The 25587-nt window shown below is 33.5% G+C and overlaps 1 protein-coding gene across 2 annotated transcripts in view; it reads left to right on the top strand.

Moving 5' to 3' along the window:
* Nucleotides 1-24274, top strand: part of CERT1 (ceramide transporter 1) — a 111265-nt gene extending 86991 nt beyond the window's left edge. For both annotated transcript variants that reach the window (XM_081286495.1, XM_081286494.1), the window contains 7 exons: nucleotides 7983-8078; nucleotides 10968-11100; nucleotides 13055-13125; nucleotides 16147-16275; nucleotides 17041-17170; nucleotides 18055-18191; nucleotides 21628-24274. In XM_081286495.1, the coding sequence (XP_081142621.1) occupies nucleotides 7983-8078; nucleotides 10968-11100; nucleotides 13055-13125; nucleotides 16147-16275; nucleotides 17041-17170; nucleotides 18055-18182 (687 nt within the window). In that variant the 3' untranslated portion in view covers nucleotides 18183-18191; nucleotides 21628-24274. The remainder of the gene's footprint in view (nucleotides 1-7982; nucleotides 8079-10967; nucleotides 11101-13054; nucleotides 13126-16146; nucleotides 16276-17040; nucleotides 17171-18054; nucleotides 18192-21627) is intronic.
* Nucleotides 24275-25587: the final 1313 nt, after the last annotated feature.

Genomic DNA, 25587 nt, shown 5'->3' with positions numbered 1-25587 from the left:
TTTTCCCTTGAAATGTAGGAATGCATAGGATATAAATAAAGGAAAGTGTAATGAAAGTAAGGGAAGAACGTAAGCCAGTCAGAATTTGGGCTTCAGAACTCAAACTCAGACCCTAGCTGTAGCTCCATAGAACAGCTGAAAGCCTTTAAATGCTATTAGCTAAGGGGCAGCTGCCTATATGTTAATAAGACTTTGCCAAATTGTAGCTTACTTTTTAATTGGCTCTTTAAAAAGAGTTCTATATGACAGTAGAATCCATTTTGATATAATTATACAAGCATGGAATAGCTCTTGCTCTAGTTGTAACTTCTTTGGTGTAGTTCTTCTGGAACTTTTTATGTAACTTGATATATAAATTGAGAAAAATTAATTTTGCTCATAAATCTTTTTTCTAATATGTGGTGCTTAGAATTGATCAGGTCTCATTTCAGTATTTGATTATTTTGCACTCTTATATGCCAAAAGAGTAAAAATAAAGAAAATAATGTTCATGACTTCAAGTATTTATTGTTCTTGTTAAAAGCATTTGTTTCCATTAGCACACTTGGGCTCTGCACTGTTGATTAGACTGCATCTCATATTCAACAGTGCCTTTAGAATATAAAGAATTCCAAGTTGATAAGATTGCTTATTTCAGAGGAAATTACACTCTTATTTTCGCATTATCAAAGGATCTAGCAAATTGATTCTGTATAATCACACTTGAGAATACAGCATTGAGTTGGGTGTACTGGCACACACCCATAATCCCAGTGACTCAAAGACTAAGGCAGGAGAATCTCAAGTTTGAGGCCAGCCTCAGCAATTTAGGCCGTCTCAAAATTACAGCGTTTTTAAAAGGGCTGGGAATGTAACTCAGAGTTAGAGCTCCCCTGGGCTTGATCCCCAGTACCACAGTGAGAGAGAAAAAATATGAATGAGAATACAGCATCAGATATAGACCTAGAGTTTACATTAACCTAGAAAGTGTTATCTCGGACACTCTTCCATTTCTAACACAATGTGAAATTACACTAGCAACTAAATTGAGTTTGTACATTTTACAGTTTTCACATCCTGAAGAGACTTATAAATTAAGAAAATTAAGAAGCTCTAAGGTATTTATTAACATTAGAAGCATGTTATGTTATATTGTGTTGCATTATATATAATAATATACACTAACTCCACATTCCTTAAAATAATTGAGGTACCCACATTCTTCATTTTGTAATATTTTGATAATTAGTTTAAAAATGAATTCATTACTCAGCAATAAAAGAGAATAAAATCATGGCATTTGCAAGTAAATAGATGGAGTTAGAGAACATAATGCTAAGTGAAGTTAGTCCATCCCAAATAACCAAATGCCGAGTGTTTTCTTTGATACAAGGAGGCTGATTCATAGTGGGATAGGGAGAGGGAGCATGAGAGGAATAGACGAACACTAGATAGAGCAGAAGGGTTGGAGGGGAAGGGAGGAGGCATGAGGTTAGAAATGATGGTGGAATGTGATGGACATTAGTATTCAAAGTACATGTATAAAGACACAAATTGGTGTGAATATACTTTGTATACAACCAGAGATATAAAAAATTGTGCTCTATATGTAAATAAGAATTATAAAATGCATTCTGTTGTTATATGTAATTTTTTTAAAAAATGAATTCAAAGTTTGTCATCACCCCCTAACCCCCATATTGTTGATTGAATCAAGGGGTACTTTACCACTGAGCTACATCCCCAGCCCCCCCCCCCTTTTTTTGAGACAGAGTCTTGCTAAATTGCCCAGACTGGCTTTAGACTTAGAATTCTCCTGCTAGTCTCTCTAATCTCTGGGATTATAGGTATACAGAGCTTTGCTATCACTTTCAGTAATTTGGAAAGTGTTAGAATACTTGCCTAGCATATACCAACCTTGGGTTCATTCTCTGGCACACGCACACAAAAATTGCCAAATAGTAAACATAATACCTCAATGAAGTCATATTTACTCTAACATCTTTTAAAATCCAGAATATTCATATAGATATCACATATAGTTTTTTTAATCATTGGTATCAATTCCCATACAGAAGTCTTCCAAACCTCTGTAATTTGGTTATGCTATCTACATAAGTATTAGCTCATGGCTATCTTGTTCTTGTTGAAATTATATTCATAGGCCTGATTGGGTAGGATAATGAAACATAGATCTAAAAGATGCCTTGAAAATAGCTTCAAATAAAATAAGTGTATTTGCTTGATCAACATATGACTCTTTCTTATGAGCAGATGTAAGGAATGGATTTGCTTCAATCTGAGAAATTGAAATTATAAAGAACTGCAAGTTTTTTGAAATAATGACTGTAGCACAAACTGGAAAGAAGCACAAACTTCTTCAGAAGGAAGAAAGGATTTATTTATAAACTTATTTATTTGGTCATATTTATTTGCTTAACACAGTTAACATTTAAGATGTTTCCTCATGAATCATTAGGGAAAAATCATCTACTGAAAAAGAAAGAAATCAAAAGGATATAAATTTATCTGCAGGTTAATGTGTGGTGTGACCATTGCAAAAAAAAAAAAAAAGGCTCTATGCAAAATAGCCCTTTCCCACTCTGTCAATAACAACACATTATTGTTGGATAATTATTTCACCCCTCCCTTTGTTTATTATATGAATAATATATCTTAATTTATATAGATAAAAAGTAGAATAATTAATTACTTCTAATATTCTTGTATTTATCATATAAAAATAAAAGACAGGGCCAGACACAGTGATACACACCTGTGATCCCTGCTACTTGGGAGACTAAAGTAGGAGGATCTCAAGTTGAAGGCCAGTCTGGGCAACTTAGTGAGACATTGTCTCAAAATTTTAAAAGAGCTGTGGATGGAGTTCAGTGGTAAGCATCTGCCTACCATGTGGGGGAGGCCCTGAGATCAATCCCTAGCACAAAAAATAAAATAAAAACATATGGTGATAAATAAACACATCTTAATAATTATCTTTTTTCCTATCAAAATAAATAATTATACCTAGATTGTTTTATAACTTTTTTTAGCTTTCAGATTCATTTTCCCTCCAATAAATATAGGTCCATATATCTATATGTTTATTGATATGATGCATGCTAGATTAACCTACTCACTTACTATGAATATGTAGGTTTTTATTTTATTTTTTCTTTGTTATACAGTGAGCATCCTTGCACATGCAGTATCTTTTTACATCTTCACACACTTACCCAATTATTTCCTTAGAATATATTGCTAGAAATGTAATTGCTGGGACAAAGATTGTGAACATTTCTAAGTTATTTTTATTCTTATTACCAAGCTGTTAATTAGGAAAGTCGAACTAGCTTACATTCCCAAACCAGTATTCTTTGACTGTGCTGACACTGAATGGTATAATTTAGATAATTTTTGCCAATTGATATACTACAGGTGACATTTCTCATTTTTAGCTGTTTGAATTTCTTCAGTAAAGTCACTATTTATGCTCTTGGCCATTTTTAATTCAGGTTAACAGTTCACTATTAATTTGTCATTAATAAATTTTTCTAACAAGCCACTCTATGGTTTTGTGACTGTGTTAACAATAAGCAAAATTGTATTTCTTTCACATGGCTAAGAGAAGGAGATCTCAGCTGTTTTTGGAGTCCTTCTAGATTTTTGTTTGCACCATCAAAGGGCAATATTCTTTTCAGATTTGTTTTAATAGTGTTAGAAAAATCCAGTTTAGTAGCTTCAAAATGGCATCAGACTAAGTAATTTGAATCCAAAATGGTAGAAAAGGTTAAAATCGAGTAATGACCTTTTATCTCAAATGTGTTTTGTATCCTTTTTTTCATAGTTTATTGGTATGAAGATGCTACATATGTGGGCTCATTTTCAACTGTATGTCCATAAAAATCAAGGGCATGATTTCTAAAATTATGCTTCGACTAATTAAAACTTTGGAATACTGTTCATCTGCTTCAATGATTTTGATCCAATCTTTTTGTGTTTTTTAAAATGCTAGCAGGTAATACTGGTAACAGTAGTTCCTGGAATATCAAATTTGACCCTAATAAATCGGTACATTTGACTTTCTGTTGTTTTTCTTATTGAACTGGAGATTGAACCCAGGGCCTAGCAACATGCTAGGGAAGTGCTCTACCACTGAGCTATACATCCCTAGCACCCCGCACTGTTTTTCTAAAATATTTTTACTTGTAGATGGACACAACACCTTTATTTTATTTATGTATATATTTTTATGTGGTGCTGTGCCTTTCACAAGCAAGGCAAGTACTTTATCACTGAGCTACAACCCCAGTCCTCCCAGTCCTTTTTAATTTTTATTTTCAGATGGGGGTCTCACTAAGTTCCTTAAGCCCTTGCTAATTTGCTGAGGCTGGCTCTGAATTTGTAATCCTCCTGCCTCAGTCTCTCAAGTTGCTGAGATTTACAGGCATGCACTACCATGCCCAGCTCCCAGCCCTTTTTTATTTTGAAACGGTATCGTCAAGTTGCAGTCTTGAACTTGTAATCTTACTGCTTCAGCCTCCTGAGTAGCTAGGATTATAGGTGAATGCCACCACCCCCAGCTGGCTAGTGTTTATTTCTGTCATTAAATTTAATGGTTCCTTGTTTCCCACATCCTTTTGACAGAGTCATGACTATACAGTAAACTGATCAAATCATTAGATTAAATCTGTGAAAGATCAAGTGCGATTACAGGTGCCCAAGTCACTGCCTCTGTAGTCAACTTGGTTATTTCATATTTCATGCAGTGAATATAAAATCTATTTTAGTGAGATTTTATCTTCTTATTTATTGCCTCAAGGAAGTTAGCGTAATTCTATGAAGAAAGCTTTGTAGAGGCTGCCACAGTATTTTAGTTCTTTAGTTTAATTTCCTGGAAGCATGGTAATGAATATATCATGTTTCTTTGTTGTAGTTTTTTAAGCCCTCGTAAGTGAAGGAAATTAAAACTGTTTTTCTATGGATGGTAGTGGTAATTGTTATAGGAATATCCTTTTAATCTATCTAGAAAGAATGTTAAATGTGCTTTCTGTGCATTATTTTAACTTGTGCTATCTCCTATTGATTTATATTTATGAACTCTGGTTTATTTGGGCCAAAACAAAAATGAAACACATCTAGTTTCACAGACGATTAAAATATTTAATTCAGGGTCTGGGGTTGTTGTTCAGTGGTAGAACGCTTGCCTAGCACGTGTGAGGCACTGGGTTTGGTCCTCAGCACACATAAAAATAAATAAAATAAAGGTATTATGTCCATCCACAAGTGTGTGTGTGTGTGTGTGTGTGTGTGTGTGTGTGTGTGTGTGTGTAAAATACCTAATTCAGGAATAATTTCCCAAACAAAACCAAAATTACTTACAGAGTTTTCAGAAAAAAAAAGCTACATGGAACTAAAAAGATATTTAAACAAAACTCTCTTTATTTTAACAGGATAAAAAAAATCCTCTTCTTCATATTCTTCCCTCACAAGTTACCCATTTTAAGTAGGGTTTTTCTTTGGAAGCATTTCTTTCTGCCTCTAATCTACCTCATAATAAACACAGGTATTCTTAACTTTTAGTTTCTCTCCTGTATCTTCAAATATAAAGATTTTTAAGATTTTTGGGATGTACACATGGTAAAAATTTCTTCAGATCTCAATGTGACAGACAAATGAATTAAGGCAACACTACTGTGGGTACTAAGAGCAACTGTTCTTATTCTTCCTCTTTTAGAAATCAGATACATTTTATATATAACTTAGAATCTTGCCTTAGTCATCCTTGCCTCTTCTCAAAGCAGAATTCAAAGTTCTTATAAAGAAACAGATTTCTCTTAAGTAACACCTGAAATTATGTTTTATAATGAAGCTTTGTAAAATTATAGAATGTATGTTTAAATTTTTAAGTTTCTCTCAAATCTGAAACCCAGCATCACAGTGTCTTAAGAATTAAAAATAAAGGAATAAAATTTTTAGTACCAAAAGCAGAATATAGAATCTCAACGTTAACATTTTTGTCAGAATGATGTATGTATGATTTGTATGATGATTGCCAAATCAGGATACACTTAAAAGCAAACCAACTTATAGTAATCAAAAGTGCATTCTGGCCAGGCGCCATGGCTCACACCTATAATCCCAGAGTCTTGGGTGGCTGAAGCAGGAGGACCAGGAGTTCAAAGCCAGCTTCAGCAAAAGCGAGGTGCTAGGCAACTCAATGAGACCCTGTGTCTAAATAAAATACAGAAAAAAGGGGTGGGGATTTGGCTCAGTGGTTGAAGTCCCCAGAGTTCAATCTCCAGTACCAAAAAGTGTATTCTGAGCCAGGCACAGTGGCACACACCTATTATCTCAGTGATTCAGGCAGGAGGATCACAAGTTCAAAGCCAGCTTCAGCAAAAGTAAGGTGCTAAGCAACTCAGTGAGACCCTGTCTCTAAACAAAATACAAAATAGGGCTGTGGTTGTGGCTCAGTGGTCAAGTACCCTTGAGTTCAATCCCTGGTACCTCCCCGACCCTACTCTGAAAAAAAAGTGCATTCTGAGATCTAGAAATCGTGATGCAGAAGAAGTGCACATCACTATAACATATTGATAACATTCTTAGTACACAAAAAAACGATATAGTGGGGTTAATAATTTTTAAATTGTCTGACTCAATCTATTTATTTTAAAATATTTTAAATCTAACTCTTATTTTTTTATCCCTAATGAATGCAATAGACTTTATGGGAAATTAGTTAAACTTAGAAATAAATTTTTAAATAAAATATAATGTACATATTTTTAACCATTTTCTTCCTTTAATGTATTTATTGCATAAAATTATTTTGCTGGCACAATCTTTTTTATCACTTAAGTTCTGTTTAAAAGCATTTTAGGTTGGGCACATTAATGTACACTTGTAATCCCAAGCTATTTGGAAGGTGGAGACAGGAGGATCACAAGTTTGAGGTCAGCCTCAGGAATTTAGCAAAATCCTCAGCAACTTAGTAAGACCATGTTCTCAAAATAAAAATTTTAAAAAAGCATTGGGGATATAGCTCAGTGGTAAAGGGCCCATGGGTTCAACCCTCAATACCAAAAAAAAAAAAAATTCAAACTGAGAGACTGCAAAAAACACTTTTGTGAAATCTTAGCTCTAAATATAATTAAGGATTCTGGGATCGTGAAATATAAATTCACCTTTTCTTTGCTTGAGATGCGTAAGGGTAATATGTGATCATTAAAAACTGAAGTTGCATTTAAATTTCAGTAAAAGAAATTTAGTGGTACTGGGACAGGCCAGTCAATAGTAGAACACTTGCCTAGCAAATGTGAAGCTCTGGTTCAATCCCCAGAGCACATGCATGTGTGTGCGAGCAAACACACACAAAGAAAAAGAAAAAAGAAATTTAGTTAGACACTTTGAAACAATAAACTAAAAGCTAATTTGTCCCTAAAAGAATTCAGAACAGTGAAATTGGGATCACGTAAAAGGAAATTTGTTTATTTTTAAGTTGGTTTATATTTATGATAAAAACAGGTATATTGGTGAAATAAAGAAAGTTTTCCCCTTTTTTGTAGGGAAACCTTTGACATAAGCTATCTGATTTATTATCTTCAATATAGTAATAATGAACTAGATGATTTCTTTATGCTTCTTTTACCTTAATTCCATGATTTGATGTTTTTAAGACATCACTCTGTATTTGATAGTGAAGTGTACAATATTTCATTTTTCCAGGAAAGAAATGCTTATTTCAATCACTAGACACACATTAGGCCAATCTGGTTACTTGAGTGAAGCATCTTCCTTCCCTGCATTTCTCCCTTCTATCATTAATCTGGATATCTGGAATGTGGACTAAACTCTTCAACACTGTGTAAAACCTACTAAACTAACCTCAGCTGTCTTAGAGTACCATTTCTGAATTGCGGTAAACTGAATACCATTCTGGTTTAGAGATTATGACATAACTATTATATGTTCATTCTCATGGCTTTATTTTTCTTTTCAAGGTTGAAGAGATGGTGCAGAACCATATGACTTATTCATTACAAGATGTAGGTGGAGATGCCAATTGGCAGTTGGTTGTAGAAGAAGGAGAAATGAAGGTAATTTCCACTGAAATGTTATACATTGTTCAGTGTAGATCTGTTTCAGCAATGTTATCATTACTATTGATATAAATAAAGACAGCATTTTATGATTACTTTAAAATGTTATTACATAAATTAAAGAAGTACCAGATATTGAGAAATAAAATGTCTTTTTGTTTCTCTGGTTTTATTTTTATAATTTCTTTATGATCATAGTATAAATCTGTGACCAAACCATTCTATTTTGCCTAGGCCATAGGGAAAATAAATTTTGCCTAGGTCATGGAGAAAATAAAATTTGGCTGTTCAGATGTAAACAGACCACAATTACTTGATGGCCCTCTGGTATTCTTTTTTTTTTTTTCTTATATTTTAAGTACTGAATATTATGTTCAAGTGTCATTTATTTTCTTTCCCCTTGTTTTTTTTTTTTTGTTTATTTATTTATTTATTTATTTATTTATTTTGGTGAAGGGGGGACACTGGTAAACTACTCATTCATATCCCTAAACCTAAGAGAGAATAAGAGCAAGAAGTAGAACAAGATACAGAGCTAGACTTGAGAAGCAAAAACAGCATTGAATTTGGAACTATCTCATACTAAAAGACAAATATTAATCACACTGTCGCTACACTAAAATTTTAATTGAGGAAGAGGATATTGACATTTAAAAGATACTATTACTTGGCTCCATCTGATAATGTATTGAGTAAAGAATGCATGTGATTGGTGAAGAAAATTAGAAAAAAGCTCTGTAATTTGAAAGAACTCAATTGTTTTATAATAAGAAACATTTGAATTGCATCTGGAAATAGATAGAAATAAGGTTGTGACAAATGTAAGGAGAGGACATTGTAGACAAAAAAATGTAGGAGGAAAAACTTAAGCAAATTTTATATTTACAATATTTTTATAGACTACGGCAACAAAAATTATTCTAGCAAGTGAGATACAATATTAATGCTGAGGCTTCCTCTACGCATGGTGGGTAGGGAAATGAAGAAATAATTAAGAAATAAGAGAAGGCTCATACTTGTAATCCCAGCAACTCGGGAGACTGAGGTAAGAGGCTCACAAGTTCAAAGCTAGCCTCAGCAACTTTGTGAGGTCCTTAACAACAGTGAGACCCTGTCACAAAGTAAAAAATAAAAAGAGCCAGAGATATGATTCAGTGGTTAAGCACCTCTGGGTTTGAGGAGACAGACTAGTGAGATAACAGAATATTAGTTATAATTCTGATAACTTGACTGTAGAAAATGGCTTTAGATCAATACCACAAAGTTTTCCTAAGGTTACTGCAGAATTAAACATAATGCTCCTAACACTGCTGGACAATCACAGCTCTTTCCCCAAGAATCAGGCCCCAAAATCAGACTAGAATGCATGTTCTCTGCAGAAAAAGGGTTTGAACCAAGCCTACCTTTTTCTTCCCTCTGTACTCACCATTCAGATAAGTCACTATTCCTGCCTTAGGAGTGATGTCTCCATGAAGTCCCTCCACCTGGAATGAGGAGTAGTGAATAAGTCTCCCTACAAGCTTATAACATTAGAGGAAATTTGGGGGTAGATTGTGGAAAGCATAAAGTAGTGCACAAAGGGGAATAGCAGTAGGTTAGCCACTGTATTGCAAAGTGTCATTTTAGGAAGATGAAGCAAGTAGGGAAGAAACTAGGGACCAAGAAGACCACTTAATAAGAGGCACAAGGTGATGAAAGCTCACCCAAAATACTTAAGCAACAGTAGAAAAGTCAAGCTGTTGGAAGAGTAGTAAAAAGCGTAATAGCTATATAAACTGTGAGGGGAGAAATTAAAAGTGAGTTTTCAGTTTGGGTAACTGGGAAAATAGTGTTCTCAATAAAGTGAATAAATAAGCATTTGGGGAAAGGTAGTTTGGCAAGAGAGATTGTTAAAGGGAAAGCTGTGTGAAATGCCTAACAGTGTTCTGGCCCCATGAGCATTTAGAGCTGGTTCTCCTCATGTTTCTTCATTTCTTGAAAGAATTATTAGAGTTCTTTAAAGTAACAAACTATGATTAATTTTACTGAGCACTTAAAGTAAACAGCCTCAGTATTTAAAACAAGATAAATCTGTTCTTTTTGCCATTTTAACTTTCATTGTTTGATTTAATAAATGAGTTTCTACTGGTTTTTTTTTTCTTTTTTCTTTTATGGGGTGGTACTAGGGATTGAACCTAGGAACAGATGCACTACCATTGAGTTACAATCCCAGCCCTTTTTTGTTGTTGTTGTTTACTTGTTTTTTGAAACAAGGTCTCACTAAATTGTCCAGGCTAGCCTCAACCTTGTGATTCTCCTGCCTCAACCTCCCAAAGTAGTTGGGATTATATGTGTGCACCACTATGCCCACCTCTACTGTGTTTCTGATAGTATTCTAGATCCTAGGGATATAGCATTGAATAAAGCAGCCTTAAAATAGTGTCTTTAAGTATATTTTATTCATCTAACCCTATTTGACAACATGAAATAATCTCTGAGAATGTTTGGTAAATAATGTCTAATTTAAATTAATATATTTATTTTAACTCATAGTAATTAGATTATTCATTATATATACATAGTTGAAGTTTACCTTGGATTTGTCATTTTAAATATTTTTATTATCTGTTAATTTGAAAATTTTCCTTTTAGCAGAATATATTCTATAAATAGATTTTCATAGATAAAATCTAAAAAAAACAGCTAAATTTAAAAGCATGCCTTCAAACTATAGGAGTTTGATTTATGTTTTTCAAACAGCTTTTTTTTTTAAATACCTTTTTGAAAAAATTTATTTTTATATGGTGCTGAGGATCAAACCCAGAGCCTTGCATGTGCCAGGTAAGCGCTATACCGTTGAGCCACAACCCCAGCCCTCAAATAGCTTTTTAAATATGCCTTCTTTAGGTTTACAGGAGAGAAGTAGAAGAAAACGGCATTGTTCTGGATCCTTTGAAAGCTACACATGCAGTTAAAGGTGTTACAGGACATGAAGTCTGCAATTACTTCTGGAATGTTGATGTTCGCAATGACTGGGAAAGTAAGCATCATTAATATATTTTAATCCAATTATTGTTTTGAATTTAAAATCAAATTCAAACTTATTTTCTGTTCAAGATTAGAACATAGAGATTATGACATAACTATTATATGTTCATTCTCATGGCTATCATCTACAAAATCATGTAGAAAATATCTGGAGAATCATTAGAGAACTAATAATTCCTTACTTTACTAATTTGCAGTGCTGAGGTTTGAACCCAGGGCCTCATGCATGAAAGGCAAAGCACTCTATCACTCAGCTACATCCCCAGCCTCAGACCTTACTTTTTTTTGTTTTTTTATTTTTTTTAAGTTGTAGGTGGACACAGTACCTTTATCTTATTTATCTTTTTATGTGATGCTAAGGATTGAACCCAGTGCCTCACGTGTGCTAGCCAAGTGCTCTACCACTGAGTTATAACCCAAGCCCTATACCTTACTTTTTTTTTTTAATTTAATTTTTTTTAGATGTATGGACCTTTATTTTATTCATTTATTTATATGTGGTGCTGAGAATCAAACCCAGTGCCTCACACATGCTAGGCAAGCACTCTACCTCTGAGCCACAGCCCTAACCTCATACCTTATTTTTATTTTTTTTTTAATTTTTTCTGCAGTTGTGTATGGACAGAATGTCTTTATTTTATTTGTTAATTTTTATGTGATGCTGAGGATCGAACCCAGTGCCTCACACATGTTAGGCAAGTGCTCTGCCACTGAGCTACAGCCCCAGTCCTCATACCTTACTTTTATTTTTTTTTAATTGATTTTTTTAAATAAATGAGAGCAGAATATCTCTGGTTTTATATAAACTATGTTGACACCAATTTGTGTCTTCATACATGTACTTTGGATAATGATGTCCATCATATTCCACTATCTTTGCTAATCCCCTGCCCCCTCCCTGTCCCTCCTACCCCTCTGCCCCATCTAGAATTCATCTATTCCTCCCATGCTTCCCCTCCCTACCCCACTTTTAGTCAGCCTCCTTATATCAGAGAAAACATTCAGTACCTTACTTTTAAATAAATCTTTTCACTGTTCAGAATGTTTCCTAGATTTCATGCCATTTGATTCATTTCCTCACTAATTTTGCGTAGTAGGTAGATATTTTACATACAAATAGAGTAAAAATTTAGATTGGTCTAGTGACTTATCAACAGAGCTAGTTCTGTAACAAATTTGCCATGGAACTAGTGCATTGACAAGGACTGAAATTGAAGATTTCTCTGCTATGGACTACTCTTTCCCATATGGTTTTGTTTCTGTGGTAAATTCTAGATAAATTCTGTTGTGGATAATTATTATTCTTAGTGTGTATCTGTTCTCCTAAGACATTAAATTTCATGAATACGGATACTTAAGAAAATCACAAGATGTTTATCATTGACAGTTTGACATTCTTCTTTCACAAATATAGTCACTTAAACCAAGACAAAATAGTTTAACTTCAATAACTAGGGAGGAGGAGTTAGAGATATAGTGTTAGGGAATTTTTGAAACTTAGTTATGTACTCACTAGAATTACTTTCTTTTTTTTAATATTTATTTTTTAGTTGTAGTTGGACACAATGCCTTTATTTTATTTATTTTTATGTTGTACTGAGGATCGAACCCAGGGCCTCACAAGTGCTATGCAAGCACTCTACCGCTGAACCACAACCCCAGCCCCAAGAATTACTTTCTTGCTATGGAAGATTGATATTGGGCTGTAGAAATGAGACTTATTTCCTGGTGATCAGACCTTACAGCACCATCTAAAACATGAAAGCAAATCTGTAGTACTAGTAATATTGACTATTTTCCATTTGGATTTAGCTGAGGTAGGGCAGGATCTTGTTCATTTTTCCATAGTGTCCATTTGCAATTGACTTTCTGCATAAGCAAACTGATCACATTCTAGAAAAGGCACTACAGTTTCTTCACTACTAATATTATTCTCTTAATTTCAGCAACTATAGAAAACTTTCATGTGGTGGAAACATTAGCTGATAATGCAATCATCATTTATCAAACGCACAAGGTAAAGATCTCTTCATCCATCCCAAAAGATGCCAGTGTAATTCAAATTCAGACATACTTGTTTTCCGAAGTAAAATTTGGCAGAAATGTAAATGCCAGAAAAGATTCAGAGACATTATATATTGATATTCATGAATTATTAATAATTCATGAATGTCAATATATTTGAAAGGTATATCAGTTCATTTAGAGCAGAAATGTGTATAGTCAAGAATCAGAAATGTAATCTAGAAACAGAATGTTTGCTAAAGCTCTGTATTTAGTTTCTCTTTATTATGTCTAGAAAGGAACCTTTGAAATCCATTTAAATACTTTTTTAGCATCTAGTCTCAAAAGATAATAAATGATAGGTACTAATTATGAAAGTGAATCCCAGTTTCCTTGGATAGCAGTTAATACAAGGGATTGAATGTATGTTACAAGCCAGTGTTGAGACCAATAGATTTGAAAAAGAAGGAAAAGTTGCTTAGTATGAGTAATGAGATGTTGGTCAATATACACCAGGGAACACAGAAACATGATTTCTCACATAATTTCTTGATGATGATAATTTCTTCATATCATCTCTCCCTCTGCTATTCTAGATATTTAGAATTATTGAATTAACATTTATTTCACCTTATTCTGATATTTGCCTTCTGAAAATTGCCAAGTAAGATATATTATATGTAAAATAATAATTCCATTTTGGAGATATCCACCAAAAACAGTACTGTTTGTTATCTAAGAAATAAAATGATTCAAAATACTTCATTTTTCAATTCAGTGAGGACTTCATTGTTCTCTTAAGTTATTTAATTGAATGGAATATGTGAAAATAAGGCTTCTTATGAATTTACTGAGCCCAGTCTGATTATTTGAGATTTATCTAATAATTATGAGCTATACTTCATTTTACTTGGTAGCTGCTCGAGAAATGAATAATAATGGAGATTCTGTTTCAGGATGCAGGTTTTGGGGTCTAATGTGAAATCTAAAATTTTGTAAATGTTAAATTGTCAATTAATTGCCCTATAATTTATAATGAAGATAAATGACTAATAATTTAGAATCAGAAGAATCTCATTACCAGGAGATAATTAAACCTGGGAAACAACCTGCCCAAGATACTCTGCCTGATAAATAATGGGGGGAAGGCGGGTTCCTATAGGTTATATTAGGATTAACACATAAAACCAAAAAATATTAAAATAATATATAACAGAATTAAAGTTACAGTTATTTGCCAATTCTTAGAATAGATAGATTGTTCTGGAATAATTTTTCAACAAACTCAAATAACACTGTATAATATCTTTCTTTTCTTTTTTTCTTTTTTTCTTTTTTTTTTTTTTTTTTAGTTGTAGGTGGGCAATACCTTTGTTTTTTATTTATTCATATGTGGTGCTGAGGGCTGGAGATGTGGCTCAAGCGGTAGCGTGCTCTCCTGGCATGCGTGCAGCCTAGGTTCGATCCTCAGCATCACATACAAAGATGTTGTGTCCACCGAAAACTAAAAAAAATAAATAAATAATAAAATTCTCTCTCTTTTAAAAAAAAAATATGTGGTGCTGAGAAACAAACCCAGGGTCTCACACACTAGGTGGGCGCTCTACCACTGAGCCACAACCCAGTCCCTAATAACTTTCCCTTTAAATTTGCCTTTTTTGCTGGATATAATGGTACATGCCTATAATCCCAGCAACTCAGGAGGTTGAGGCAAGAGGATCAGAAATTTAAGGCCAGACTCAGCAAATTATCAAGGCCCGAAGCAACTTAACAAGACCTATCTCAAAATAAAAAGGGTTGGGGATGTGACTCAGTGGTTAAGCACCCCTGGGTTCAATCTCCAGTACCCCTCAAATTTTTTTTTGTTTTTTTTACTACTTTTATAATATAATCTTAAAGAGGCCTGCTTGTCTTCTGATATTTAATTCACTTGTTCTTATTATTCTGATATACTTGCATTCATTAGTTCTGGTTTTTTGTTTGTTTTTGAGCTAGGATGTCATTACATTGCCCAGGCTGGCCTTAAACTCCTGGGCTCAAGTGATCCTCCTGTCTCAGCCTCCTGAGTAGCTGGGACTACAAGCATGCTACAATGCTCAGCTTATTTATAAAGTAATGTTGGGCTAGTATTTTTGAAGCCAGTAATAAATTTTTGTTTACATTGCTTCACATACATTTCTCCAACACTACTATGATCAACTTCATGAAATTTTATATCTTTAAAAGATGAGCCATTTCCCTTTCCAAATACTTTGTGATGTATTGACAGTGAGTTGTTGGCTATTTATTGCAGTCAATAATCTGGAAAGATACTGTAATAAAGGCTACGTTTATTTACGTACACCAAACACCCAAATTAAAGATAACTTAGGAAGGATAAAAGCTATTTTTCGATCATTTGAAAGTAGACCTAAGCTCCATGTCATTAACAGAGCATTTTTTCTTTGCATTTCTTATAATGGAAATAAATATTTGGTCTAAATGATTCTTCAAATGTACTATATCAAAATTTGCAATTGATTCTTCAAATGTACTAAATCAAAATTCTTTCAAATGTACTAGATCAAAGGAATGGTTCTCTTGTCCCTAAAATCTGATTTTTAAGCCTTTGAGTCTCTATATGTATCACTACCAAAGAAAGGGGAAGTAAGTGGGCCATTATTGCTTCATAGTTACAGAGTAGTTCTGTTGGGGTGATGATAAGTTTCAAAAATAGATAAAGGATATGATTACATAACATTGTGAATGTAATTAATTCCACTGAATTAACACTAAAAATTGGTTAAAATGGAAAATTTCCTACAATTAAAGAAGATAGAATATTCTTTAATTATATTGTGCTTAAAGCCATTTACTCGGTGTTCGTAATTAGTGCTTTGGTAGGTATTCCCTGATGCTTTCCAGTTTAAAATTTGACAAATTTCACCTTCATCTAAGACACTTAATTGGTTTTACATTTGTTTCTCTTTTAGTTCTGTGTAACATCTGAATAAAAAATAATTAAAATTTTCAAAAAGATTTAATTCTTCCACAGAGAGTGTGGCCTGCTTCTCAGCGAGATGTATTATATCTTTCTGCTATTCGAAAGATACCAGCCTTGACTGAAAATGACCCTGAAACTTGGATTGTTTGTAATTTCTCTGTGGATCATGACAGTGCCCCTGTAAGTACAGTATATGAATGTATATTTGTACTATATAAAAATAAATACACAAACCAGGTGCAGTAATTCACGCCTGTAATCCCAGCAGCTCAGCAGGCTGAGACAGGAGGTTCACGAGTTCAAAGCCAGCCTCAGCAACGGCAAAGTGCTAAGCAATTCAGTGAGACCCTGTCTCTAAATAAAATATAAAATAGGCCTGGGGATGTAACTCAGTGAGTTCAATCCCCCAGTACACCCTTAAGTAATTTAAATAAATAAATGTACAATGCAGGGTAAAGGAGATAAACAAATACCCCCCATACACATGCACAGATAACTTGATTTGCATCTTAAGTTTTATGTTTTATCAACCTCTTGGAACAGTATAGTACATGTATTATCTGAGGGCAAGAGTCATTCTATGAACTTGTCCTACCAGGTCTATTTTCCTTTCCTGTTGAGGTTGGAATGAACCGAGTGAATGGTGTGTGTGTGTGTGTGTGTGTGTGTGTGTGTGTGTGTGTGTGTATATATATATATATATATGTAAGCAACTTCCCACAGTTGTGTCTTAAGCCATTTTTAACTACTACTTAATTTCTATTTCATTGATTTACCTCCATTTACTACTTAAGAGGAGGGAAAATTCCAGTGTCAGATCATATTTGGTATGTATTATTTATTGGTGCTTATAATTTCATTGGAGATTTTAATAAGAGTTGTGATTATGGTTAAGCTGGTTTCTAGTATTTATTATACTGGTTCTTTGTTGTTTTTATTTGGCAGCTAAACAATCGATGTGTCCGTGCCAAAATAAATATTGCTATGATTTGTCAAACCTTGGTAAGCCCACCAGAAGGAAACCAGGAGATAAGCAGGGACAACATTCTATGCAAGATTACATATGTAGCAAATGGTATGTATTTTTTTTTTCTAATTGATAATGTAGAGATTCTTAATCATGACATATAATCCTGAGAGTTTGGAAAACATGTCTTTTTTAGTTTTTATCCTTTAGATTATTAATTTTTTTTAATTTGGAGAGATGTATAAAAGAGTTTTTTGGGAGTCTTTTAAAGTACACTTGCTGAATTTCACCCTAAACCCTATAATATGAGAATTTACAAATTTTAAAACTTTATCTCTGGGTCACTATCACATATATTCTTGATTTTAAGAACCATTTTATTAGATATTTCCTTGATAGAATGTATTTATAATTAAGATTAGAGCAGTGGGGGAAAATTAATAGACTTTTTTTTCTTGTGATCAGGCTGTTTTCTGAATCACTGTTCTCTTGGTCCTTATTAGCTTCTGATTTCATGTATATTTCACATATTATTGGACAATCCTTTTTCTCACTTGCTTTCATTTCTTACTACACCCATTTTACACCTGGAGTAGTCATTGCAGTCTCTCTTATGAAATACTCAAACCTCCTTCTTTATTCAGGGTCATAACTATAAATATATTTAAGGAAACAATTTTACCTAAGTTACTATTTAATTATATTAGAGGTTGATGAACAAAAACACCCTAAATAATTTAAAATGTTTTTTACTAATATTTGAATGTAATTTAGCGAACCAAGAATATTTTAGAAAGATAATAAATGCTTTTTTATTTGCTTTCTGATCGTATCTGATGGGTTAGTATAAAGGAATTAATAGATGGTGACTTTAAGAGATGCTAAGTGTTCCAGTATGAGAAAATTTTAAAAAGCAAAGAAACAAAGTAAGTGCTTCACATGTACATGGAGAATTATATCTTAATAGGATTTAATTTTCCTTTATCTTGCAGTTAATCCTGGAGGATGGGCACCAGCCTCAGTGTTAAGGGCAGTGGCAAAGCGAGAGTATCCTAAATTTCTAAAACGTTTTACTTCTTATGTTCAAGAAAAAACTGCAGGAAAACCTATTTTGTTCTAGTATAAACAGGTACTGGAAGATATGTTAATTTTATTTGACACTAGTATCACTGCAGACATTAAAATTTAGTTGTTGAAACTAGTTGCTGTGTTTTGTGATGTTCCCACATAAAGATTATAGTTGTAACCTTTAAAAGTTGTTTGTTTGTTCACTTCTATTAATGCTTACTTAAAGAAAAGGAAAGAACACGGGAATTTGCATGTAACTATAAAGCTTCAGAAGTGTAAATTCCCTGTTTCTTTCCTTTCCTAGAAACTGTTATTCTTTGTGTGTGTTCTTCCAAACTTTTCTATGCATATACTGACATATTTTTGAGTGCTTCAAAAAATGTATTTATACTTAGTATTTTACAGCTTGCTTTTTTCATTTAACAATAATCTTTACGGTATGTCCATATAAAGAATAAAGCTCATTCTTTCAACATCTGTTAAAGAAATGTTGCAGAATTTATTGACCAATACCATAATGATGCCTGGGTCAGTTCTATATTTTTATCGCACCGAACATCTTTATGCATGGAGCTAGAATCTTTTTTTGACAAGTGATACGTTAACATGTTTCAAAAGTCAAAAGTGTAGAGTGAAACTTACCCTATCCCCCCATTTATTCTGCCCACCAATCAAAAAATAATTATGTATTATTTAATTATATACTGTATAATCTGTGTAGAGTATCATATGCATATTGTGATATATGATGTTACTAGTTTCTTGAGTAACTTCTAGAGATTTGTCTTTGTTTTTTGTTCTTGTGGTACTGGGAATCGAACCCAGGGTGCTTTACCTCAGAGGCACATCCCCAGCCCTTTTTTATTTTGAGACAGTGTCTCACTAAGTTGCCTAAGCTGACTTAGAACTTGTTATACTCCTGCCTCAGCCTCTACACCTGGCTTCTAGAGATTTTTTTTTTTTTTAATGGCCTAAACAAGCAAATGAAAGTGCCTCTTTCACTTTCCTTTTTTTGGGGGGAGAGGGAGTAGCATTAAAGAGAAGGCAGCATTTCGTGTACTGTTGGGCATCTTGTATTTCCTTTTTTTTTTAATGTGGTGGGGTTTGAACTTAGGGCTTTGTACATGCAAGGCAAGCACTCTGCCAACTGAACTATATCCCCAACCCTATTTGCACTTATCTTGAACTTCTTACCATATTGGTTGGGAGCTTCTTAGTTTTTTTTTAATGGCTATACAGTATTACATTATATGGATATACATAATTTAATTAGTTCTGTATTTGGTATAAAAGATTTTTCTAAGTTTTCCTAAGACAGTATTCAATTGTATCCATGTGTCATTTTGAACTCGGAAGTTTGTGTTCTTGCATTTGTAATTTAGATATTACCCTTCATGGAGGATGTATTAATTTACCTTCCCACCAGCAACAATGGATTGGAGGGCAACGTGTGAAACAAAATTTTCAGATTTCTTTCTCATCTTGATAGGCAAAATATATGCATTCTGTCTCAGTGGAGTTTTGTTTCTCTTATTTTGAGTAAATTTAAGCATGTTTCAGTTCTTTAAATCTGATTTTTAAAGCTGTTGTATCTTTGTTTAAAAAAATAACCCCAAAGACTAAATTTACTTTGAGACATTAGCATAACATAGAACACTCTTATCTCAGATATTTAGTTTGTCCAGTGAAACATTTAACAGGTTCTAGTCTTAGTTACTTGAATGTTAGCATTTATTAATATAGCCTAACATTTCAGGAATTCTTTCTCTTAAAGCATTAAGTGTACTACACAAGTGCATTATGATTTTAGAACATTTTGTACTTTAGGATTGTTAAAGCTAGATCTAGGCACATTAGTTTGATTCTGTCTCTGTGCCATATTTATCAAATAAACCAGAAATTTTATGGCTTATCTCTGTACACACTTGACATCTACTTAGCTGGATGTCTCTTGCTGTGACCTTAGCTTTCTAAAGTGTTTTCTGTTTCACCCTAACCAAGATCAAGCATCTGCCTTTCCTCTTCTTCACCTCAACCTTGCTAATAGGGCCTCCCTTTTAATGTTTTATGTTGACTTCCTTACTAAAACAGCCTGCATATTCAGTTAAGCAAGGCAAAATATAACCTTGTGTAAGGCAAGAGAAATCAGAATGTAGTTTGTATACAGAACATGTAAACATTTTGAGATAAACATGCCAAGATATTAATAACATTTGCCTCTAGAATGTTGGATTTGGAGTAGTGTTTTACTGGGTGTATGGTATGCATGTAATATGCACATACATGCATATGTAGTTTTCTTTTGTGAACCTAGAAGGGTCTTTTTGTAAAATTTCTCTCTGAGGAAGGACATACCATTATTTGTGGATCTTTATGCATGTATACAAAGATATACTGAACAGATTGACTGATTAAATCTCAGCCCTGGTTCTTTGAGTCCAGGTTGAATTTTTTTTCTGACAAAAGGTCTAAATTTAAGCCTTAAAATATGGTGAAAATCTTAGAGTAGCAATTTTTCACAACAGTTATGAAAGATGTATATTTGAGTAGAAACCCTCGAAATGTTAACACACTTAATTTAAGATACTAAGTTTTAATAGTGTGTATCATCTTTAGAGAAGTTCTGTAAAGTTAATGAGTTCCAAAAATTTTAATACAGTCAAAACTCTTTAACAAAGGATTTGAGCATGGTTGTTTCTTTCTTTCTTTCTTTCTTTCTTTACTTATTTTTAGTTGTCAATGAACCTTTATTTTATTTATTTATTTATTCATATGTGGTGCTGAGAATCAAGCCCAGTGCCTCACACATGTCAGGCAAGCGCTCTACCACTGACCCACAACCCCAGTCCCTGGTTGTTTCTTAAATAAGGTAAACCCTTCTCCCATAGCTTGAGTAAATTTTTGATATTCTTGATAAATGGTATTGTGTGGCAATTTTATTGAAGGATAAGAATAATAAATACCAGTTTATGGGATAAAACTGCAGAGACCTATACTGGTTGATTTCTTCTTTGTTTACCAATAACACTTTGCTCTTTTTAAAATTTTTTATCACTTTCCAGCTGGGCACTGTAGCACAAACCTGTAATCCCAGCAGCTTGTGGGGCTGAGACAGGAGAATCACAAGTTCAAAGCCTGCTTCAGCAATTGAGCAAGGCCCTAACATAACAACCCTGTCTCTAAATAAAAAAATAACAGGCTGGAGATGTGACTCAGTGATTAAGCATCCCTGGGTTCGATCCTTGGTACCAAAAAAAGTAAATTTTCACTTTCAAAAGATTGCTTAATACTTTCTGTTCCTTGCCGAGAAGATCAACTTCAAATATATAAGACTAATAATTTCACATTCATGAAGGTAAAAATCCATAGAAGATAAATTTTAATAGAGATGCTGTGTATTTCATGAATCTAGAAGGTGGGAGGAATCTGTTCTAGTAGTCTTGCAGCTGTTAGTTATATAGTGCTGAGGATTTTACTTGTCATTTTCTTTTCTGCAGTGTCAAAGCAAGGCTGTGTGACATTCCATGTTGGAGAACAAAAAGAAAATATTGAATGCTCTAAGCTGGAACATAGGATCTACAGCCTTGTGTGTGGCCCAAGACCTTGACCTTGTGTACAAAAATGAAGAAATATTGCAATAGTAAAACTGAACATCTAATACTAGCTGTCTCGTGCTAGATCTCCTGGCTCAGCATATAACTATAAATACATGTAAAATTACATGTATATGGCTATATTTTTATTTGCGTGCTCAGAAGAGAAAAAAATCAACTTCAAATCACAACTAGAAATTGATGCTTTAATTTTGGGAAACTTTTTCAGAATTTTTAATTTCCTATGGTCCAGCCTAAGATCCTTGGTTGTCTCAGAGTTTGTGCACAAAAGAGAAGCACAAAAGTTAAATGCACATGGGGCATGTGCTTTCTGTGCACCACATATCCAGATAGGGTTCTTTTTCAGGCCTACAGTCAAAATCTGTGTCCAGAATTTTTTTGAATTTTTGCTTTGTATAATCATAGAATTCATTGCTGCTGATTTCTATAATTATTCATGTTGTCATGTAAGTGTCTTTTAATAATGAGGGCTGTCAATAACGTGTGATTTTGCCTTTTCTATAGTCTTACTCCTATGAAGAACCTTGGTTCTGATGGAGAAAGAGTGAAAAGCTTTATTTTTTCCCCCAGATATCTTTATATTTCTATTGTATTTTTTAGTTGTGTACTATGCTACAAATTTTTTTCAGTTTGTTGCAAACACAATTTAGTAATTCCTAAATTGGTTCTGCCTGCCTTCAGACAGAAATATTTGTACAAATCTTGTGGATATAGACTACTTTCTGGTAAAATGGTCAGGATAAAATGAGCTCACGTGTTCCTGAAATTTATAAAAGAATATATGGTATTACTTTTTAAAGCAAATCAGACTGTTTGAATTTGACATTTTGATTCAGTATTTTTAGTATTTAGTAACAGATATGTTTGTTGTAATTCGGGTTAGTTTAAAAAAGTGGCAAAGGTATGCATAGAAAATCTGAGCAGGGCTCCTCTCTGCCTCTTGATCAGAAACCGTAGCAGAGCAGTAAAGGGTTATACATGATTCAAAATGAAATGCTTTCCCTAGTTACTATAAGAACTTAACATGTAAAATATCTTTTTTAGTTTTAGTCCTCTGTGAAAAAACCTTGAAGCATGGAGTTGAGGCAAGGAAATGGTACTCATTGAAGTCAAAATGACTGCCCACTTCAAAAATCTTCATTGTGTTTATACACAATATATTTATATAAATCAGAGGCATTTTGTAGATGCTTTGCTGAGTTGTTTATCCCTTTAGAAACAAAAAACAGACCCATTTTGTAAAGCAGAAAATCACATCACATAGAACATGCCCTGTATATATTCATACGTGGTAATGGAGTCTAATGTAAATGCAAGGTGATAATTTAATGATGGGATTAGTCTGATCACTTAATATGCATAATCCTGGAAGTAAATTTCTTGCATCAGATATAGTGATATTTATTATTCTGTACAGAGAGAAAAATACATATAAAACATATACTTACATTACATGCACGCAAATTTCACGCTCCATAAATCTTTTCTGTTTTTTAATTTACCTTTCTTTAAATGATGTGCATGGAATATGCCTTATTACAGAAAAATACTGTTCATAATTTGACTGTGGAAAAGTGCCTATATGGTGGTAATGTTAGTAAGGCAAATAAGACAAATTATCATACCAGTTTACTACATCACCAGTTAACATTTTATAATGTGATGTTTTAAAAAAGTTTATACCTCAAATGTGTATTTTATTTTACAATCAGCTGTGGGGTCGGGATGGGAAAATGGGAGGGTTTGGGAGGGAAAGTGTATTCACCATAGGCGCTGAGGGGAATCTTAAAAAAGAAAAAAATCTCTATGCCCACTATAAATGTTTCTCTGTTTGCCATTTCTGGTAAATACATGAACATGGACAAGTAGCTCTTTGATAACTAAATTGGATAGCTTTATTTTACAAAAATATGGAAAGTTTACAAAGCAGTATCTAAATCTAATCATTAGTCGCATTTGCACTAAATGTGATATACTTTTGCAATTTCTTCTGTAAATAAAAGGATTACACTAAAAATATTTGTATTAAAAAAAGGAAGAAAAGTAAAGATACATTTTACATTTAGATAACTGCACTGGTACTTCACTCGAGTTAATCCTGCCTAATCAGATTTAGAAAAGAGTTCCAGAATATGAAGAGTTCAAAAGAGGTTAAAATTTGGAGAGGAACTGGCCTTTTAGACAATATTCAGACCCTCTAGAATTATTTTCATATGGCCAATTCCTGTAAACTGAATATTCATAATGTTTTCTCATCCACAGATAATTCTCTTTTCCCACTTTTACTGTTTTCTACTCTTTTGTGCCGTGTTAGAAACCTGAAAAATATTGGTGTTGTGGGGGTTTTGTCTCTGAATGCCCACTGAATTGAGAGAGCAGTGTTGGAATTAAGGACTTGTAATTTTGCAGTGGGGAAGGATCATTGCAGCACTTAGTTTGGGATTGCTGCAGAGGCAAGGGGGATGTTTCTGAGAGGTGTGAAGAAGGCAAAATAAGGAGAAGGAAGAATGGGTTTCCTGTTCATTCAGTTTCATCAACTAATTGTACACCTAAACATCAGTGTCAACTGCAGTTGAAAAAAATTTTCGTTGGGCTGAGCTGATTCTCTTGTGAAATTGTGCTGGTTATCTTTAAGCTTATCAGTTGTTTGTCCAATTAAACACTTCACCAGTATTTAGTCCAGGTTGTACAGATAATGTATTTGGATTATTGTCATTGTTCATCTACAGACTCAAAACATAATCATTTTAAAGTACCTTGGGAGTGTGTAGAGTGTAACTATAATAGCTTTATGATTATGATGATTTTTTTAAATAATAAAGTTGGATCTTCCATGTTACAATCACAAAATTAAAACCAGTATTTAAAAGTGGAAAAGTATTAAAATATTATGGACAAATGTTGCTTGATTTGTCTTCCTTAACCCCAAGATATTGTCTGTTTCTTACCTAATTCTCGGAGTAGTTAAAATCTTTCTTGAAATATTCCAGTTTTCTTCAAATAATAAGTTTGTCTGGATCCCAGTTAGGGGAACAAGAAAACTATTTGTGAGATTCAACCTAAATTTATTTTTTAAACAAAATAGAAAAGGATGAGATATAATCAAGTACATGGCACATAATAAAGGTAAATATTTTGTTAATCTTGTGTCATATATACATATGTGTGTGGTAAGTTACAATTTAAAATGAAATTATTACTGTGGGTCATGTTCAGTATTTTATAAGATTGCTGGAGGGTGAAGCTATATACACAGCTGTTTCTAAAAGGGAAGCACAGTGCCAGTGGTCATACATTACATTTGACTTATACTTGGACTGTATGCACTTAGTCATAAATATATAATTCTCATTTTATTTAAATAATATGGTCACCTTCACTTGTTGAACTTAGGGAAATTATGCCCTAGACCAACCATTAGAGGAGAAATGTGAATTTGCAGTTCAGCAACCATGGCATCCCTCCATGCTTGTATTCAGAAGTGATGAGCATATTACTTATGTTCAAAAATATATCCAAATGATTGACCAGTAAACACAAGCCAACTACTTAATCTGTGTTGTGGTTTGGATCTAAAATGTCCCCCAAAGACTCATGTTTTGAACATTTTTCCCCAGTGTAGTGAGGTTCAGAAGTGGATCTATGGGGGAAATTATTGAATCATGAGGGCATAATTCATCTGTGGATTTATCTGTTGGATATTGTGTTAGAAAACTAGGTAGTAGGGCATGGTTGGAAGAAGGAGATCACTGGGAAGTGTGTCCTTCAGGAATCTCTTATCCCAGGCGTGGGTCTTCTTTCTCTCCTCTCCTGCCTGACTGCCATGAGCTGAGCAGCTCTCCC

The sequence above is a fragment of the Spermophilus citellus genome, assembly GCF_964194105.1.
Source record: "Spermophilus citellus genome assembly, chromosome: 1".
In the NCBI taxonomy this organism is placed as follows: domain Eukaryota; kingdom Metazoa; phylum Chordata; class Mammalia; order Rodentia; family Sciuridae; genus Spermophilus; species Spermophilus citellus.
The sequence above is the reverse complement of the archived record's forward strand: the minus strand, read 5'-3'. Positions and strand labels throughout refer to the sequence as shown.